The 17,666-nt window shown below is 45.6% G+C and overlaps 2 protein-coding genes across 2 annotated transcripts in view; one reads left to right on the top strand and one right to left on the bottom strand.

Moving 5' to 3' along the window:
* PFKFB1 (6-phosphofructo-2-kinase/fructose-2,6-biphosphatase 1) overlaps window positions 1-3,890 on the bottom strand; it is a 59,828-nt gene extending 55,938 nt beyond the window's left edge. The window contains exon 1 of the mRNA XM_016220610.2: window positions 3,794-3,890. Within this exon, the coding sequence (XP_016076096.2) occupies window positions 3,794-3,890 (97 nt within the window). The remainder of the gene's footprint in view (window positions 1-3,793) is intronic.
* Window positions 3,891-9,916: 6,026 nt separating this feature from the next.
* Window positions 9,917-17,610, top strand: APEX2 (apurinic/apyrimidinic endodeoxyribonuclease 2). The gene is made up of 6 exons (XM_016220604.2): window positions 9,917-10,439; window positions 11,339-11,422; window positions 12,036-12,216; window positions 12,719-12,859; window positions 13,600-13,669; window positions 16,131-17,610. The coding sequence occupies exons 1-6, from the start codon at window positions 10,286-10,288 to the stop codon at window positions 17,034-17,036; spliced, it is 1,536 nt and encodes a 511-aa protein (XP_016076090.2). The 5' UTR covers window positions 9,917-10,285; the 3' UTR covers window positions 17,037-17,610.
* The last annotated feature ends 56 nt before the right edge of the window (window positions 17,611-17,666 follow it).

The following is a 17,666-nucleotide window of genomic DNA, read 5'->3' as shown; positions in this document are numbered from 1 at the left end:
GTTAAAATATTTCTTACGAAGAAGATACCAGGCCCCAATGTTTTTACATAAAATTGTGCCAGATATTTAAAGAACAGATAGTTCCTTGGACCACCTATGTCATAAAATAGAATAAAAGAAAATAGCTCCCACTTCATTTTATAACACCAAAACCAAATAAGGAAATAGAGAACGAAAAAAATTACAGGCTGATCTCATTTATGGACAAAATTCTAAATTCCTAAACAAAATATTAATGAACTAAATCCAAGCAGTTTTTATTTGTCATGGTACTGCAAGATTGGTTCAACACAATAAAAAATCTCTAATGTAATTTACTTTAACAAATTAGAGTATAAAATGAGCATGTTGCCCAGCCGGGTGAGGTTCAGCGGTTGAGCATCAAACTAGGATCCAGGAGATCTTGGTTCGATTCCCGGTCAGGGCTGGGGGCTCGATCCCCAGTCCGGGGCGTGCAGGAGGCAGCCAATCAATGACTCTGTCTCATCATTGATGTTTCTCTCTCTCTCTCTCCCTCTCCCTTCCTCTCTCTGAAATCAATAGACATATTTTTAAAAAAATCTGCATGTCATCTCAGTGGATCCAGAAAACACCTTTAATAAAATTCAACATCTTCTCACTTGAAAATAATCCTATTGGCAAATTAAGAATAAACTGAACTTCCTTAGCCTGTTAAATGGTATCTACAAAAAAACTACAGCAAACTTACTCAATAGTGAAACTTTAAAAGCATTCCCTTTAAAATTAGGATCAACATAATGTACACTATAAACATTTCTATTCAACGTTGTACTGAAAATGATGTGTGTATATTGAAGTGCAGTAATAGAAGAAAAAGTGACTAAAAAAATAAGGATTGTAGGGGAATAAAGAAAACTCATTTACATACAAATTATCAAAATTAGCCCTTGGCCAAGTGGCTCACTTGGTTGGAGCATCATCTCGTACACCAAAAAGGTTGTGGGTTCGATTCCCTGTCAGGGCACATGCCTAAGGTTTCAGTTTTGGGTTTGATCCTGGTCTAGGTACGTACAGACGGCAACCGATGGATATCTGTCTGTCTCTCTCTCCCCCTTCCTCTCTAAAATAAATAACATACTCAGGTGAGGATTTTTAAAAAAGTAATGATTTGGTCAGGTTTGCTAGTTACAAATGCAATATAAAACAAACTAATTATATCTGTATACATTAACAATAAACTGCTATAAAATGTAATTTTCTAAAAAGGTATTTAAAATATCAACAAAAATAATTTAAAAATTTTCTTCTGATGATGTGCAAGCCCTTTTAAATTACAAAACTTTACTCAAATGACATGAAAATAATCTAAATAGATGGAGAGACATACCATGTTTACAGAAGACTCAATATTGCAAAGATGTTAACTCTCCTTAAATTGATCTACAGATTGAATGTAATTCCAATCAAAATTCCCAAAGGTATTTCTCTGTGTGTGTGTAACTTGGTGTAACTTGAAAAGCTGATTCCAGAATTTATGGGGACAACTTTTTCATTTTATTTAATTGCATTTTATAACCCCAAACTAGAAACTAGCTAAATACTCATGAACATCAACATGAATAAATACACCGTGGGATAGTCACAAAATGTAATATTACACAGCAAGGACAATAAACAAGCTACAATTGCATGCAACAATAATATAGATGGCCAGAAAAACAGCGGTGAATGAGAGAAACAAGTCACAGATTAATATACACAACTGTTCAAGCACTTTATACATGTTAATGCATTTAACCCTCAGAACAACCTCATTAAGTGATTGTATGCCTCCCCTCCCCAGCCACCCCCTTTGAGGCCAGGCAGGTCCTCTAGAGAGGATGCTCCAAGCAAAAGATTTAGATATTTCTGGGGTAAATAACCTGGCCTCCCCAGCAAAAAAGGTGAGGCAGACATTGCCCAGGCAGCATGTGGCAAACGTCATCTAAGTTTATTGCATCTGTGATCTTACATAATTCAATCAATCACGTAGTCTTTCACACAAACAGCTCCTTGCTTGGCTATGGTGAGTAGTAGAGTGGAAGTAACACAGAGGGACCATTTGCTGAGCACCTCTATATGCCATGCTCTGTGCTTGATGCTAGGTATATGATGGGGGAAAGACCACACACCCACCTTCCCGTTTAAATAATATTTATTAAGTGTTTACTATAAACGGGACACTTTTCTAAGCATTTTATGTGCTTTAGCTCTCTAATCTTCACAACACTATTACTACTTTCTTTTTATAGATGAGAAAATGAAAGCACAAAGAAGTTAAGAGACTTGTCCAAGGTCACAGAGGCAGGAGCTGGGACTGAAACCTAGGTAGTCTAAATCCAGAACCTCTGAATCACTGAATCGCCCAACAATATGGGGAGGTAGGTATTGATCCTGTTTTACAGCTGAGGAAAGAGCAGCTCGGTACTAAAGTGAGCACATATTTATTTTGTACCCTTTATGTGACAGAGACTATATTAGGTGATGGATGTATATTATTTCTCCAACCTAAAAGGAAGTTCCCAGGAATATAAGGGTCCTAACTCTGGAGAACCCAGGTATGCACAGAGTGGCTTGTCTGCATGCCAGCTAAACCCAACAGCCCCTTAGAAAAGATCAAGAGTGACTGAGTGGGTTACAGTGAGATGCAATTCTGTCTCATCCAGGTTCCTAGATCTCCAAATGAGTTTGTGAAACTGCTGGTGGGAAGGAGGAGAAAGGAGAACATAAAGCTGGGTTTCCCCCACTCTTTCTCTTCTTCCTACATCTACACCCTATATCCTACATACTGTATTTACCATCCTACATCTTCCTGGATCCTCTAAGCAACTACCTCTCCCCCCACACTAGCCTTGACCCTGGACCTCCTGTAGCATTAGCATAGTGGGAGCTTTGTCAGCTGATCCTTGAGCTGTCTTGGTCTCACAGTCCACAGCTGTCTTATCTCTGCCCACCTTATGGCTCCTCAGGCCATAATCCTTGAGCTAGAGGCACCTTGGTCCACAACTGTCCCTTATTATTTATGGGAAATGGTATGCTCCAGTTTTTTAAAAATTGTTTTACGGGTTTCATTTGCTTCTCCTTCACCCTTCCGTTTTCTTAAATTTCAAAGTGAACATTACACCAACAGGCTGTCCCTGAGAAGACTGAGTGTCTTCTTCTTCTCTCTGAGGAGAGCAGTAAAAGTGTCCATATGTGCCAAGAAGGCAATGTAGGAGACAGAACACCCAGCCCTTCCCAACTCAGTGAAGTATAGATTTATTAGAAGAGGCTTGAGAAAGGGGAGGAGCAAAACTGACCAATGATATGGTTGTGTACCCAGCACCTGTCCCCTGAGAAACTATTCTAGGCACCATCACCTTATTTCACCCAAGCACTATCAGACAGGACCAATTTTTAGACATTTCACTGAGGTCATCAAAATGAAATATTCTCAGCTAAGCACTGAACAGCTCCAAACTAGAAAAGTCAAATTTCAAACAAGAAGCATTCCAAATAAGCTCAAGATGAGAAAGAAAAGTTCCTAGTCAAAAACGCCTCTGATTAAATGGTCTTGACCCAATCAACCCTCATTCCTTCTGTCTTTATCTCTTTTTGTCTTTCTCTGTCTCTTTCTCTACCTTTTCTGACATTACCCTCTTGTTATGTTATAGTTACTTCATCCAGCTGTTCATCTATTCCAGCTTCCAGGGTGGGGTATGGGTGGAAGGGGGAAGCATGTCCTTTGCTCTTCTTCTACACCCACTTTACCACCACCACCACCTTGAAGCCCACAGAAGCAAACCCCACTTACAGCCCCGCCTCCGTTGCAGCCCACTGCTGTCGTTGCTGTGTGGAATCCAGATCTTCTGTAACCTGGTTTGGGTAAGCTCTTCCATCTCTTGAGACATCTTAGGTGTCACAGCTAATGACACTACTGTCCACAAGGTACCGGGCCTCACTTCCTGTCTTGCTAACTGTCTCTTCTGTTGATGTGGCCACAGCAGCAGGTGGACAGTGTTGGGACAGGGAAGTGAGCTGGGCTTCTGAGCCCTCTGGCAGCCTGTCTCCAGCCTCCTCTCCTTTTTCCTAGTCCTTGCCTGTCTTTGCTCCTGTATGTACCAGTGGGGGCTTGGGTGCAGAGGGAGAGGTTGGGCAGAGGTCAGCAGAGGCCTCTGAACTCCAAGAGCTGTGTACATAGGAGATAAGTTCCTTCCAGCAAAGGAGGGCAGCCAGCAAGACAGCCCAGGTCTGGCCAGTAACTTCCCTCCAATGAAGACAGGACTAGTAGAGTATGCAAATAAAAGACCAAAGATCATGTGCTTACATCCTGTGTAAGGTGGGGAGGCAAAGGTGATGGAGGCAGGTCCCAGCAGCTTTCACAGCTTTGAAATAAAATATGGGCCCAAGTAGAATGTCAAGGTTCAACCCGGAAACAGAGATACACATCAGAAAAGAAAGTTTCCCAAGTACGAACACACATAGCCGGTACTGAAGAATGCAATGTTTTGATCTAGCAATCAAAGGCCCAAACTGGAAGTGCGAGGTTCACTACCTTGCTACCCCACCCTCTTCTACAAAATGGCATTGCAACACTTGTGTTCCCCAGAATTCTGCTCCCTTTCCTATTGCAGGGCCTCTCCTCCTAAAATGTGCTGCCTGGGGCAGTCTTGGAGAGATGAGCACTATCTAATCGTCTTTATGCTCTCTCCAGCCAAAGCTAAATAAATCAGAGTAAACCTGATACCTCTGGGAAGAGGAATGAATGCAGCCATTGCTGGGGGAGAGATGGCAAGCACTACCCACCCACATGGCTGCCAGCAGCCATTGGATGCCCCAGGGAGAAAGGCAATGTGATCTGACTCAAAACCTGGCTAAAGTTTCTCATGCCAAGCCATAGCAATGAAGGTTTAGGGTGGAGGCTGCAGCAGGCTGAGTGTGGGGAGCAGGGAGCAATGGACTCAAAGTAGGACATCCTACCCAGATGTCTCCACTTTACCCTCCCTCTCTCCCTGGTTGTATTGAGACTTTTGTGTAGAACTCATCTAAAGACACAGCTTACCTGGAAGGTGTCCAAGTGTGCTCTTACTTCATTATTTTGCAACCTTCCCACCCCCTGATGAACCTCCAGTGATTGGCTACAAGGAAGCTCAACTTTCTTCCACTCAGCTGGGCTATGCAGGGGCAATCTCTTGGGGATAGAAATCTCCAACCCCTGCCCTCCAATGCTCTTAGCTCCACTTTGCCTTTTAAGAAGTTCCCTAAAGTACATTCTCAGTGTCCTAGTCTATATGGGTTAGATTCCCTCCAGTTGTTGATAAATCATATCAAACTTTCAATACATTTCGTAGCCTGCACATGTAAATGAATCTACTGAGGCAGTGGATCACAGTGGTGAAGGGCAATGGGCTCCTGGAACCAGCTCTGCCTCTTGTTATGAGACCCAGGGCGGAAGACAACTTCTCAGTGCTTCAGTTTTTTCATCTGGTAAGAGTCCCTACTCCCTTATGGTTGATGAAGATTCAACATGTTAATACATGTAAAGCAACCTGGGAAATGCTCAATGTATATCACCTAACACTGTGATTCCCTTTGTGAAGTAAATGATCAATCATCTCTTTGGCAAATGTAATGCTTAGCAGACAGGAAACAGTTGGTAAAGGAAATTTACATTATGACAAAGGGTTCACATTTATCATAAATAAAGAGCTCCTGCCAATCAACTAGAAAGATGAATTCACTTTTACTTTTTTGGCTTTGTGAAGTCCGCTAGAAATTGTTTCATCCAACTCTCTCAGGTAAGAAAATGGAGGCCTAGAGAGGGAAGCGTTTTCCTAAGGCCCTGTAGCAAATAAGTCACCAAGTCAGAAGTAGAACACTGGGCACCAGATTTCTCCCAGTCCAGGGCTTTTCTTTGGTTAATTGATCAATCTAGCTTGATTTAAGAGTATGTTCTACACTAGCTCAGAACCTTTAAAGCAGGGGTGGGAAACCTTCTTTTTGCCAAGGGCCATTTGGATATTTATAACATCATTCACGGGCCATACAAAATTATAAACTTAAAAATTAGCTATGAAAAAAGCGCCCAGATTTATTGAATTTCAAGTCCCGCCTACAGTTGCCTTGGTAGGGCCAGACCTATACAGCCTGTGGGTCGGATGTTCTTCACCCTTGCTTTAGAGTCTCAGAACTAGATTTTGAAAGATATATAACTCTCTTAATCCTAATAAGCCTCTTAATAAATATCACTCTGCTAATGCTAATAATCTTAATAACTCTTTACATGTATGTTTTTCATGGCCCACAAAGCAGCAACATATTCCTTATCCTAGTTGCTCCTTACAAACATTTTCACTAGCCTCACAGGGAAACTGAGGTCTAGGGGAGGGAAGGGGCTTGTCCAAGGTAATCGAGCCAGTAACATGAACCCTCTTCTGTTTACAATTTTGTCCTCATGATACTGCCAAGAGGCAGAAAGATAATTTTAGCAGTAGGAAATCTGATATAGGAGGCCAGCAGGCTTTTGGCAAGGTGTAAAATGGTAAACTTAGGGTCCAATCTTGAAAATCCAACTTAAAACTACCTGGAATTAGCTATTTATTTATTCTTTACCACTGTTATCAATTCTGGTCCCAGAAGCAGAACTAAACAAGCTTATGGAAAGGGCTCAGACTAGCTTTTGTCAATCAAGCCCCAACCTACCTCCCCACTCATGTATCTGTTTAGACCCTTATGCTTAAAGTACACTGGCAGACTCACTGGGCCTCAAAACATACCATGTACTTTTTTTTGGCCTCTGGGCCTTTGCTTACCCTGGAATGCCTTCTCTTCCCTTCCATTCTCAACAAAATACAACTCACTCTTCAAGCCCTGGTTCAATGTTTGCCTCTTTGGGAAACTTTCCCTGTATCCTTGGGACAGATTTTGTCTTTGGTTATCATATTAACTATATGCTTCCATGTATCTGAGCAAGTATCCCTACTAGACTGTGAAATCCTTGAGAATGGAAACTGGATCTCAGCTATTTGTGATGTATCTGTCCAGCTTCCAGTTAAGGCCTTGGCACTTGCTCAATGAGTGTTTGTACAATCTACATCTCTTTGCCCTAGATGAGATGAACATGTTGAATAATCCCCATTCAACAAGATAATGTTATACAGAGAGCTATGCAGGACCCTGGGTGGAGAAACTAACTTGGTCTGAAGACAGAAAGTGGCATCCAGAAAGTTTCTCAACCTTGAATGGGGCAGAACAGAATAAATAAAAGAAGGAACTCCTCCCTAAAAAGGTCCAGTTAACTGGTTAAAGAACAAGGGTTCACTCAGTACCAGAGACTCACCCAAGACCAAAAGCTGAGCCACAAATTCTAAAATGGGGTAAACTCTGGAGAGGAAAAGCCTACAATGTGACTTCCTGAGGCCCACAGATCCTGATCATCCTCCCAAAGTATGAGGTATGTTAGTGAATCCCATTAAAAGCAGTATCAAGATAGGACGGATGGGTAATAAAATCACCAGTGGGGTTTCCCTACTGGTAATTCTTGGAGTGTGTGGGTGTGAATGCATTTGTGAGGGGTTAGGGTGCAGACGGGAGGTTGGCCACATGCTTACAGGTCAGGTGCCTATATATAAATATCAGGTCTTCCAATGCAGCAGCCTAGGATCTACTTCTTTCTTAGCTACTGCCTTGGCCCACCATCCCCCACTATTTTCAGCCCCATGCATTGGGCCCAAGGCTCACTGCATCCTAATTCTAGGACTGGCTCTTCACAGACCATAGTCACTCAGGGAGAAGAGCAGCTAGAGGGTTGTGGGTGGCATTGCCTGTCAAAGCTACATAAAAAGCAGGATAACCAATGTCAGACAGAACATAGAAGTCCTGAAATATCTCTAAAGAGCTTTGGTTCCTGTCCTTCCACTCCTCTTCACCTAGAGACAGTCCTCTAAGGGAAGTAGGCTAAATACTTCAATTTCCATTTTAGTAAGGAGGCTATTGAAGCCCAGAGAACTAAAAAGCCTTGTTCAAAGTGCCATAGCAAACCAGCCCTACCTCATACACTGGGGGAAGTAAAAGACATAATCTCTATCACCCACTTCATTCAAAACTGAAGTAGACCAAGTTAGAGAGACTTCTAAAGGCACTAGGGAACTACCCTTTGGGCCAGTGTCCCACAAAGACAGGTCAGAAGGATGATAGATAGCTAGATAGATAATTAGATATAGATATCATCTTTTCCCCAACTCTCCCACACCCTTTAATGCACACTCCAAGTGACCACCTATGCAAATAAAAAATCACAACACTTTCCAGACAGCCTAAAGAATGGATTTGGATTTGTGTAACTCCTTTTTCCTCTGTTTCACCTACCTGTTCTCTTAGAGGTTTTTTCTTCCATTGCTAATTATCCGACACGCAGTCCTCTTCTACTTAGACCCCCCAGACAGGTCCAGTGGGTGGCGTCAAAGAGGGAGCCTGGAGCCTTCCGTTGGTTCCCTGGGAAGGCTGGGGAAGCACCCTTGGTAAGAGGGGTGTGTGTGTGCTCTGTTGAAATATCAGCTGTTGTAGTTGCCAAAGAAGTTCCTGAGCCACCCAGAGCCTTTTCTCTTCAGGCTAACCATGTGTTCACCTTGCCCCAAAGGTCAGAACTAATATTAACAAGCCACTGCAGAATGGGAAAATTAAAACCAGCAACTGAGACAGGCGAGATCTGTATGTATTTCCTTGGGGCTAAATTTCAGATTGTTCCTCAGTGTAAGTGGGCATGATCCCTTACTGGAAAGTGATTTGGCAATCTGAAGCAAGAGCAATAAAAAGGTTCATTTCCTTTGTCCTCGTTATCCCACTCCTGGGACTCAATCCTGAACCAAAATCACCAAAGCATGAAAAAGTTCAAAGCACCACATTTTAAATTTTAATTGCAGAGCTGTTTTTCTGATGGCAACAACTGGAAGGTAACCTTTAAGTCCTCCAGGAGGAAAAGCAGCTCTTCGAGTATTTTCTGCAGACATTGAGGATGCTATCGAATTCTGGGGGGGAAATAATTATGCTGCAGTTCTGGGTGAGGAACCTAAGGATGCAAAGTTATGCTTTTCCCTGTCTATTATTTCTCTTTTTGTGTTCTCAAAAACCAGTCACTTAACCTATTGGTGTTCTTGCTATTGTTCTTTGCTTTTAATTCATTCAACAAATATTGACTCCTCTAATATGTGTTATCCCCCATATTAGGGGATGGAACTAACAAGACGAATCAGAAATGTTTATTGCTCTCAAGTTGCTGACAGTCTAGTGCTGTGGAGGCCTGGAGGAAAAGATATAACTGGGGAGGTGAGTGGTTAGGGAAAACTTACTCCAGAAAGTATTCCTTGAGCTGATTAAGATAGGGTTTGAATCATGACTCTATCACTTCTCTGGGAATGGAGTGAATTCACTCAACTTCTCTTACTTAGCCGCAATGTCCCTTAAAGGGTTGTCCTGAGAATGAAATGAGATAATGCATAGGAAGAGCCGTGGGCTACACTGAGAGACAGTGCTGTTTTGGAGCTTGAGTAGCCCACTTAAATTCTCTGGGCCTCAATTTTACTCATCTGAGAAATGGAGCCTAGAGAATGTATGTCAAGCCATGTCCTTAAGGATGTTTTAAGGCTCGAGATAAATAATGGCTACATGGCAGGCTTGAGACGGCGTCCTCCGGCCTCTCCCCGCCCAATAAAGCCGGAGGCCCTCTTCTAAGTCCAATTCTAGTAGAGCGCTTCCCAGCGCTTCCTCCACCTGCGGCGAAGTTCCATTCGCTCACGCCCCCTCCCACGGAGGCGCAGTTACGTCAGCTACTCCCAGGGCGCCAGCGCCACAGCTATCTGTTGATTGGCGGGGCGGACTGTCACATTGAGGGAGGGGCTTCGGTGGCTGTACGGTTCCGCTCAAGGTTCCTCTGCTTAGAAAGTGGAGAAATTCCATTAGTAAGTAATCGGAGGTATCAAAAGGGCTTTTGAGCAAAGCTGAGACGCAGTCAGACTAGGGTGAGTGGGCTAAAGTGCTGCGGGAGAAGCAGAAGCCCAACCGGAGGCCTTTTTCCCGCCATTCATTCTTCCTAGGCGTCTGCACCGCCCCCTTCAGCTTCCTCTCCTCCAGTCAATGGGAACTGAGGGGTTTGAAGCCCCGCCCCACGTGCACCCTACACTTCCGTCGCACGTAGTAGAGCGCCTGCGCAAATGCGCGCGGAAGGCCGGGCCTCGCCGGCCCGCGGGAGTCCAGCCGCTCCGTTTCCCCTAGGTTGGGCGCGGGTGGGCGGCATTAGCGCTTTGTCAGAATGTTGCGCCTGGTGAGCTGGAACATTAATGGGATCCGGAGCCCTCTGCAAGCGGTGGTACAGGAGCCCAACAACTGTACCGCCAAGTCCATGGCGCGCATTTTGGACAAGCTGGATGCCGACATCCTCTGTCTTCAGGAAACCAAAGTTACCAGTGAGTGCTCAAGAATCCAGGACCCCAACCATACTTTCCCCTTTCCATTAACCTTTACCCGCTACTCCATCTCATTTCATTCTTCCATGTCTATGTCTTTAGAGTCCTGCCCCTTAGACCTTCAGAATCCTGGCCCCCTCCTTTTTAAACCCCTATTTATTAATTCAGCTAGATCTCCTAATTCCCAGTTCATCTCCTGTCCTCAGCAGAACCTTAATTCCCTCCCCCTTGCAACCTCCATCCTCCCTCTGGTCCTCTAATTTCCCACTTATTCTCCTGCCCAGGCTCAGCCCCCATCATTTTCTCCCTTCCAAGCCAGACTCCCCAATTTCCTCCTTTTTACATCTTCAAATTTGATCCCTAGCTCCCCTTATCTATACTCCCATCTCTCTTCCCCAGCTCAGCCTTTCATCATTTCTACCTCATGTCCCATCCCAAGCTTAGTCCTAATTCCCTCTCCTTCCCATCCATCTCCCAGCCCCAGCTCACTCTCTTGATCCCCACCCCCACTCCCTTCTGAGATTCCCTAACTGCTTTTCCTTCCATCTCCAGTTCAGATCCTCTAATTCCCTCCCCTACCTCCTACCCCTAGCTCAGATTTCCAGTTCCCTCTGCAATAACCCAATTTCCCACCCCCAGCTCCCTCCTGTAATTTAGTCACCTCCCTCCTCTCACCTAATTCTCCACCTCCCATTCGATATTTCCCTCCTTCTAATTCCAATATCAATTCTCCCTCTAGTCCCCACCTTGCTAGTTCTTTCTCTAATCATAGATACTTCATTTTCTTTCCCAGCTCTGACTCTGATGTGTGCAAGGAATTAGTTACAACTGTAATTCCAGGCCTTTGTGTGTCCTGGGTCTTAGTTTTATCTCTGACATAATCTTACATCTTTTTTCAGGGGATGTGCTGACAGAGCCCCTGGCTATCATTGAGGGCTATAACTCCTATTTCAGCTTCAGCCGCAACCGTAGTGGCTATTCTGGTAAATGGGGGTTTCTGGGGACTTTAAATTAGTCAGACTTTAAATTAGTGATGAAAGCAGATAGGGGAAAAGGGTTTCCAATATTTGATGAGAAGGTAATAAGAAATTTAGGCTTTTAGTCCAGAGAGCTAAAGCCACATAAAATTATGTATAAAATTATCCTATTGGACCTCAGAAGCACAATAGTGTGGTGGTTAATTGTATGAGCTCTGGAGTCAGACTGCCTGGATTTAAATCCTAGCTCATTTCCTAGCTGTGTACCATCTGGCTAGTTACTTAACTTCTTTATGCCTCAGCTGGAAAATGGCGATAATGCATGCCTCCTCAGGCAGTATACGGATTATACAAATAAGTCCATGTGATAATGATAACAGCTAACACTTGTTGAACACTTACCTTGCATTCCTGTACAACACTTAGAATATTAGCTGTTGTAGATAAAGGAATTGAAGCTTCAGGATTTGAGTAGAGCTTCCCTAGGGAGCCTCAGTGGCCTTTGAGTTGGGAAAGGCATCAATACAGCCACACTTGATGAAGATGACTCAGGTGACTTGTGTGCGGGCAGCAGGGTGTTGGCTGCCAGGCCTGCTTAGAGCGCCCTGTCTGTCTCCAGGTGTAGCCACCTTCTGTAAGGACAGTGCTACCCCAGTGGCTGCTGAAGAAGGCCTGAGTGGTCTACTTGCCATGCAGAAAGGGGACGTGGGTTGCTATGGAAACATGGATGAGTTCACCCAAGAGGAGCTTCGGGCTCTGGATAATGAGGGCCGGGCCCTCCTCACACAGCACAAGATCCGGTAAGAGCCCACCTCCCCCTGTCACTGAACAGTGTTCTACTGTGTGAATGTGGTGATTCTGAGGCTAGCCTTTATAAATATGGATTCAGCATAGAAAACTTCCCAAACTTGCCTTTCCTGGACTCTAGTCCTAGCTGTGTCACTCACTATGTGACCCTGGGAAAATCATGTCCCCTCTGAGCCTGAGTTCCCCATCTCTACAGTGGGGGCATGGCTGGGAGGTCCAGCTCTCTTATTTATACAGGCACAAACAAAAGCAACTTAGCCTAGGCTGAACTCATTGCCCCAAGAATCTCTCTTTCTGTGTGTCCTGTCTTTGTCAGTGGTAGTACTATCACCTGGTTTACCTGGGTGTCATCCTAGATGGCCCTTGCTGCATCCATAGTCAGTCCCCAAGTCCTGTGCATGCCAGCTCATTCATGCCTTTCTTCCCCTTTCTTTGCACCCATCCCACGGAAAGGCTTGAAAATGACTCTTTCTTGGGGGGTTTTTTTCTCCCCAGTACGTGGGAAGGGAAGGAGAAGATCCTGACCCTAATCAATGTGTACTGCCCCCACGCTGGGAAGCCTGAGCGGCTGGCCTTTAAGATGCGCTTCTATCACTTGCTGCAGATCCGAGCAGAAGCCCTCCTGGCGGCTGGCAGGTACTGTAAGCCTGGGCAGCAAGGCTTCTTTGAGTTTGTGTCTTGTGCCCAGCTCTATGTCAAGCTCCACTGGAAGGGATATGGGATCTTTGTCTTTTGAGTTTTTTCACAGCCTAGTTGGAGACACCAGCATGCCTGTCTGAATGGGCCATGCTCTTTAAGCTGTGAGGACCAGGTAAAATGACATAAATATGGGTTTTGTACTCAGATACCTCTGACTACCTAACCTGGCACCTCCTTTTACTCACTGTGATCCCCAATAGCCCTGCCTCCATTTTCTCTTTTGTCAAATGAATGTATGAATCCTTATCTCAGAATAGTTTTGAGGATGAAATAAGATGAGGAATATAAAGTTCCTGGGAGCAAATAATGTTATCCCAGGGAGGGTCAGGAAGTGAGGGTGGGTTAGAGTAATCAAGGGATGCTTCATAGAAGAAGTGGTATCTGAGCTCAACTTTGAAGGACCAGAAAAATACTATTAGGTGGATATCAGTCAGTCATGTTAGATGGAAAAGTGTCACTTTTAGGGGTCAGAATTGGGTTGGTCAGGAGTAAAGGGCAGCAAGGCTATGATCAGATTGGAGAGGTAGGCTGCTATGAGTTGCTGTTGGCTCTCACCTTGGCCTCAGTTTGGGAGGTGGCCTATCTGAGCTCTTGAGCCCAGGAGAAAGTAGACAGGCCAAGACTACTGCTCCCTCTCTTGAATATCCAGTTGACAATCCCACTGCTGTGTTTTTCAGCCATGTGATCATTCTGGGTGACCTGAATACAGCCCACCGCCCCATTGACCACTGTGATGCAGTCAATCTGGTAAGGCTCCCTCTAGGCCCCTGACCTCACTCCTGACTGGTTCTGTTCACCCAGCCAACCAATGCTGTTTTTTTGGCCCGCGGACAATTTCATTCATGGAAAAGCAGAACTTAGTTTGAAATACTGTTCTCATAGCACTGAGGATTGTTTATTCATTCAATAGACATTACTGACCCTATCCTTGTCCTGCCCTGAGTTACATGCTGGGGACCCGGTTCTGGCTCTCAGCCCTTCGGAGCTCTCAGCGTGGTGGTAGGCTGTGGACACATGACCAGCCAATTATAGAATGTTGTCTTCAGGGCTGAGGCAAAGATGGCAGCTTAGGCAGCTAGGGAGCTCAGAAATGGGATTCCTGGGCCAGCCTGGACATCAGGGGAGGCATCTGAAAATGTCTGAATCTTAAAAGATGAATAGAGTAAAGCTTTAGGTGAGGGCAGCAAAGCATTCTAGCATGAGAAAAGGTTGCAGGTTGAGAATTTGCCTGGTGTGTAGAGGAAACTTGCAAGTCCCGTTCTTATTGGGGGGTGACAGGAAGGGAGGTGAGTGGCAGGAGATGGGGCTCCTTTGGGAGCCAGATTTCAAGGGCCTTGAACGTCACATTGCCTTGTTCATCTCTCTATGTCTCCTATTCGTGAACCTTCAGTACCTCCCTATTACCTCTGTGATGCTAAGAAAACATCTAGGCCTGGCTTTCAAGGTTCTTTCTGGTCTCTATATCTTCAGTACCCCTACACACTCTCCACTCTAGCCAGGTTGTCTTCTCTCTGCCCATTGAAAAGTCATTCTGATTCTGGCTTTTCTCACTAAACCCTGAATTGGTCGACATCCCTTCTGTCTTTTTTCTTATATGAACCTCTCATTTCTGAATCCCTCTAGGCCAATGGTTATCAACACCTGACAGCACATTAGAACAAGGAGCTTTTGCAAAAATATCAATAACTTGACCAATTAAATCAGAAACTGTTGGGTGTAGGGCCAGGGTAGCAGAATGTTTTAAAAGCTCCCAAGCTGATTTTATTGTACAGTCAGGTTTGAGAACCACTGTCCTGCAACCTACAAGCCAGTTCCCCTCTTGCCTTATGAGTGTGGAGATCAGTAACTCATGCTGGCACAGTTCAGCTCAGCACTGGGCTTGACTCAGAGAAGGAGCTGTAGGAAGATTCCTTGATTTAGTTTGCAGAAGAGGCACGGAAACATATATGTGGCTCCAAGCTTATGAAAGGAGCCAAAATGAGATAATAGTGTTGGTGTGGTGAGGAAGGGTGTGTACACTACAAGGTAAGCCTTCTGTTCCTCCCTACCTTATTCCTCAGCAGGCATTTACTCAGCCTCTTGTCTCTGCTTCCTGTGATAGTGTCCTACCTTTGTGCCTTCTCTCCTCATTTCAGAACTATCCTAGATCTAAGTGTACCTCCTACCTTCTTTCTTCCAGCAAAAGACAACTAATAGTACCAGGTCACATGACAAACAGTGTCCAAAGTAGCAGAATATGTCTGCTTCCCACAAGACCAGCTCTTCTAGTCTTCTCATCTCTCAAAATGGTACCATCATGCCCTTGGTTGCTCGTACCAGAAGCCTGGGAATTGTGTTAGTATTGTCCTTCCCTCCCCCACCCTTCCCACATTCAGTTGGTCAGCAACTACTGTAGAGTCTAGTTCCAAATCATCTCTTAATTCCATTTTTCTCTGTCTCCTCTGGTACTACCCTAGTCTAAGTGACCATCGTCTCTTGCTTGCATGAACTACAGTAGTCATCTGCTGGTATTCTGGCCCTCAGTTTGGTCTCCCCTCAGGTGTTTGGGCATTCTGTCCCCTCCACAGGCCCGTCACAGAGGCTGTTCTCTCAATTCTTAATACCCTCTTCCTGGGTTACTCCTGCTCAGCCTTTACTTTTTAGCTCCAGATCACTTCCTAAAAGTCTCATTGGTCCCCAGAACGAGATCAGGTTCCCACTTTGTCCCTAGCATCATATCTGGCACATAATCAGTGTTCTTTGTACATTTGTTGCACTGAATGAATAAGTGGGTGGATGGACAAATTAGGAAGCAGAATCAAAAGAAGTGTTCAGGCATGGCTCCCCGGAGCTCCTCAGCTCTGGAATGAAGAGTGGTCAGTGAGGGCTTTGACATAGATATGCAAATAGTGCCAGAGGGTTTAAATAAAAAGGCAGCAGTCTTAACTCTTAGCCTCCCCCCTACTTTCTAGAGGCAGCCACTTTTAGCTTCCTGTTTTGCATTCTTTTGGTGAGCAATTCGAAGAACTGCTTTGATTAAGCAAACAACAAATCAGTAAGGATGGAAATTGAATCCCAGCTCTGCCAGTGCTGGACTGTGTGACCTTGAACAGTAGCCTTTGGAACAACCACATTTTCTTGTCTGTAAAATGAAGCAGTCAGTCTAAGTCCCTTCCTGTTCCAGGCATCTAGTTCTGCCTCTCTCTTCATCCCTCTTCCCCTTCCCCAGGAATGCTTTGAAGAGGACCCAGGACGCAAGTGGATGGACGGCTTGCTCAGTAATCTGGATTGCCAGGGTGGGTCCCCCGTAGGGACCTTTACTGATAGCTTCCGCTGCTTCCATCCAAAGCAGGAGGGGGCGTTTACCTGCTGGTCGACAGTCACTGGTGCCCGCCGTCTGAACTATGGCTCCCGGATTGACTATGTGCTGGGGGACAGGACCCTGGTCATGGACACCTTCCAGGACTCCTTCCTGCTGCCTGAAGTGATGGGCTCTGACCATTGCCCTGTGGGTGCAGTTTTAAGCGTGTCTCCTGTGCCCGCAAAACAATGCCCACCTCTTTGTACCCGCTTCCTCCCTGAGTTTTCAGGCACCCAGCTCAAGATCCTTCACTTCCTAGTTCATCACAAACAAGATCGTGTGTCCAAGCAGTCAGCGCTGCAGCTCAGCACTCAAACCCAGGTACAGATGCGCCAAAACAAAGCCCGAGTGCGTTCAACCAGGCTTCGACCAAGTCAGGCTGGCTCCAACAGAGGGCAAAAAAAATTGATAAACTACTTCCAGCCATCCTCCAGCTGTTCCCAAGCTCCTAATTTGGAGCTTCCTAGCTTGGGTACCCTTGTGACCCCAAAGACCCCAGAAGACAAGGTGATGGTCAAAGTGATGGAGGGGCAGACCAAGGCTTCAGAGGCCAAGGATGAGAAGGAGGTACGGACCTCATTCTGGAAGTCTGTGCTGGGGGGTCCCTTGCCCATGCCCCTCTGCAGGGGCCATGGGGAACCATGTGTGATGCGAACTGTGAAGAAGCCAGGACCCAACCAGGGCCGCCACTTCTACATGTGTTCCAGGCCCCGGGGTCCTTCTACTGACCCCTCTTCCCGCTGCAACTTCTTCCTCTGGAGCAGGCCCAGCTGATGTGTTCCAGGCCCCGGGGTCCTTCCACTGACCCCTCTTCCCGCTGCAACTTCTTCCTCTGGAGCAGGCCCAGCTGAGCCAGCCCAGGCCTAGGGATGTCTGGCCTGGTCAGTCCTGTACATGATCGGAGGCAAGCACCTTCCTAAGCTGCCACCTCCTCCCCCAAGGCTTCCTTCCCCTCCTCCTCCTCCCTCACCTTCCTCAAGGACCCTTCTGTTTCTTCTCTCTTCTTCCTCCAGGGCGTCTCTTCCTCTGTCTAGCTCCTCATTGGGGAGCTTCCTGTGCCTTAATGCTGCAACCCAGTCCTCCACCCCACTTCCCACTTTCCTGTAAGAAGTACACAGGAACCAGTTGCTCCAGGAAATTTAAAAACCCTTCCTTTCCTTGTTAGGAAATGTATCTGTGCCTAAATAAAGTCTGTGTCTTTGTTTTAGTGCACCATGTCATTTAAAGATTTTGGATATGCTCTATGAAATGTTACCAATACTGGGTTTGCCAGCTGCCTATAGCCTGATGATATAACTCTCAGGAAGAGGGGAGGAAGGAGGAGTGGTGCTCACCATAAAGGGCTCTGCTGAGCTGTCGGGGTTCCCTGCACTGCTGAGGTTGTCTAAGCAAGGGAGGTGGGTG

This window comes from Miniopterus natalensis, chromosome X (genome assembly GCF_054644295.1).
Source record: "Miniopterus natalensis isolate mMinNat1 chromosome X, mMinNat1.hap1, whole genome shotgun sequence".
NCBI lineage: Eukaryota > Metazoa > Chordata > Mammalia > Chiroptera > Miniopteridae > Miniopterus > Miniopterus natalensis.
Note: the sequence above shows the minus strand (reverse complement) of the source record. Positions and strands in the feature narration are given on the sequence as shown.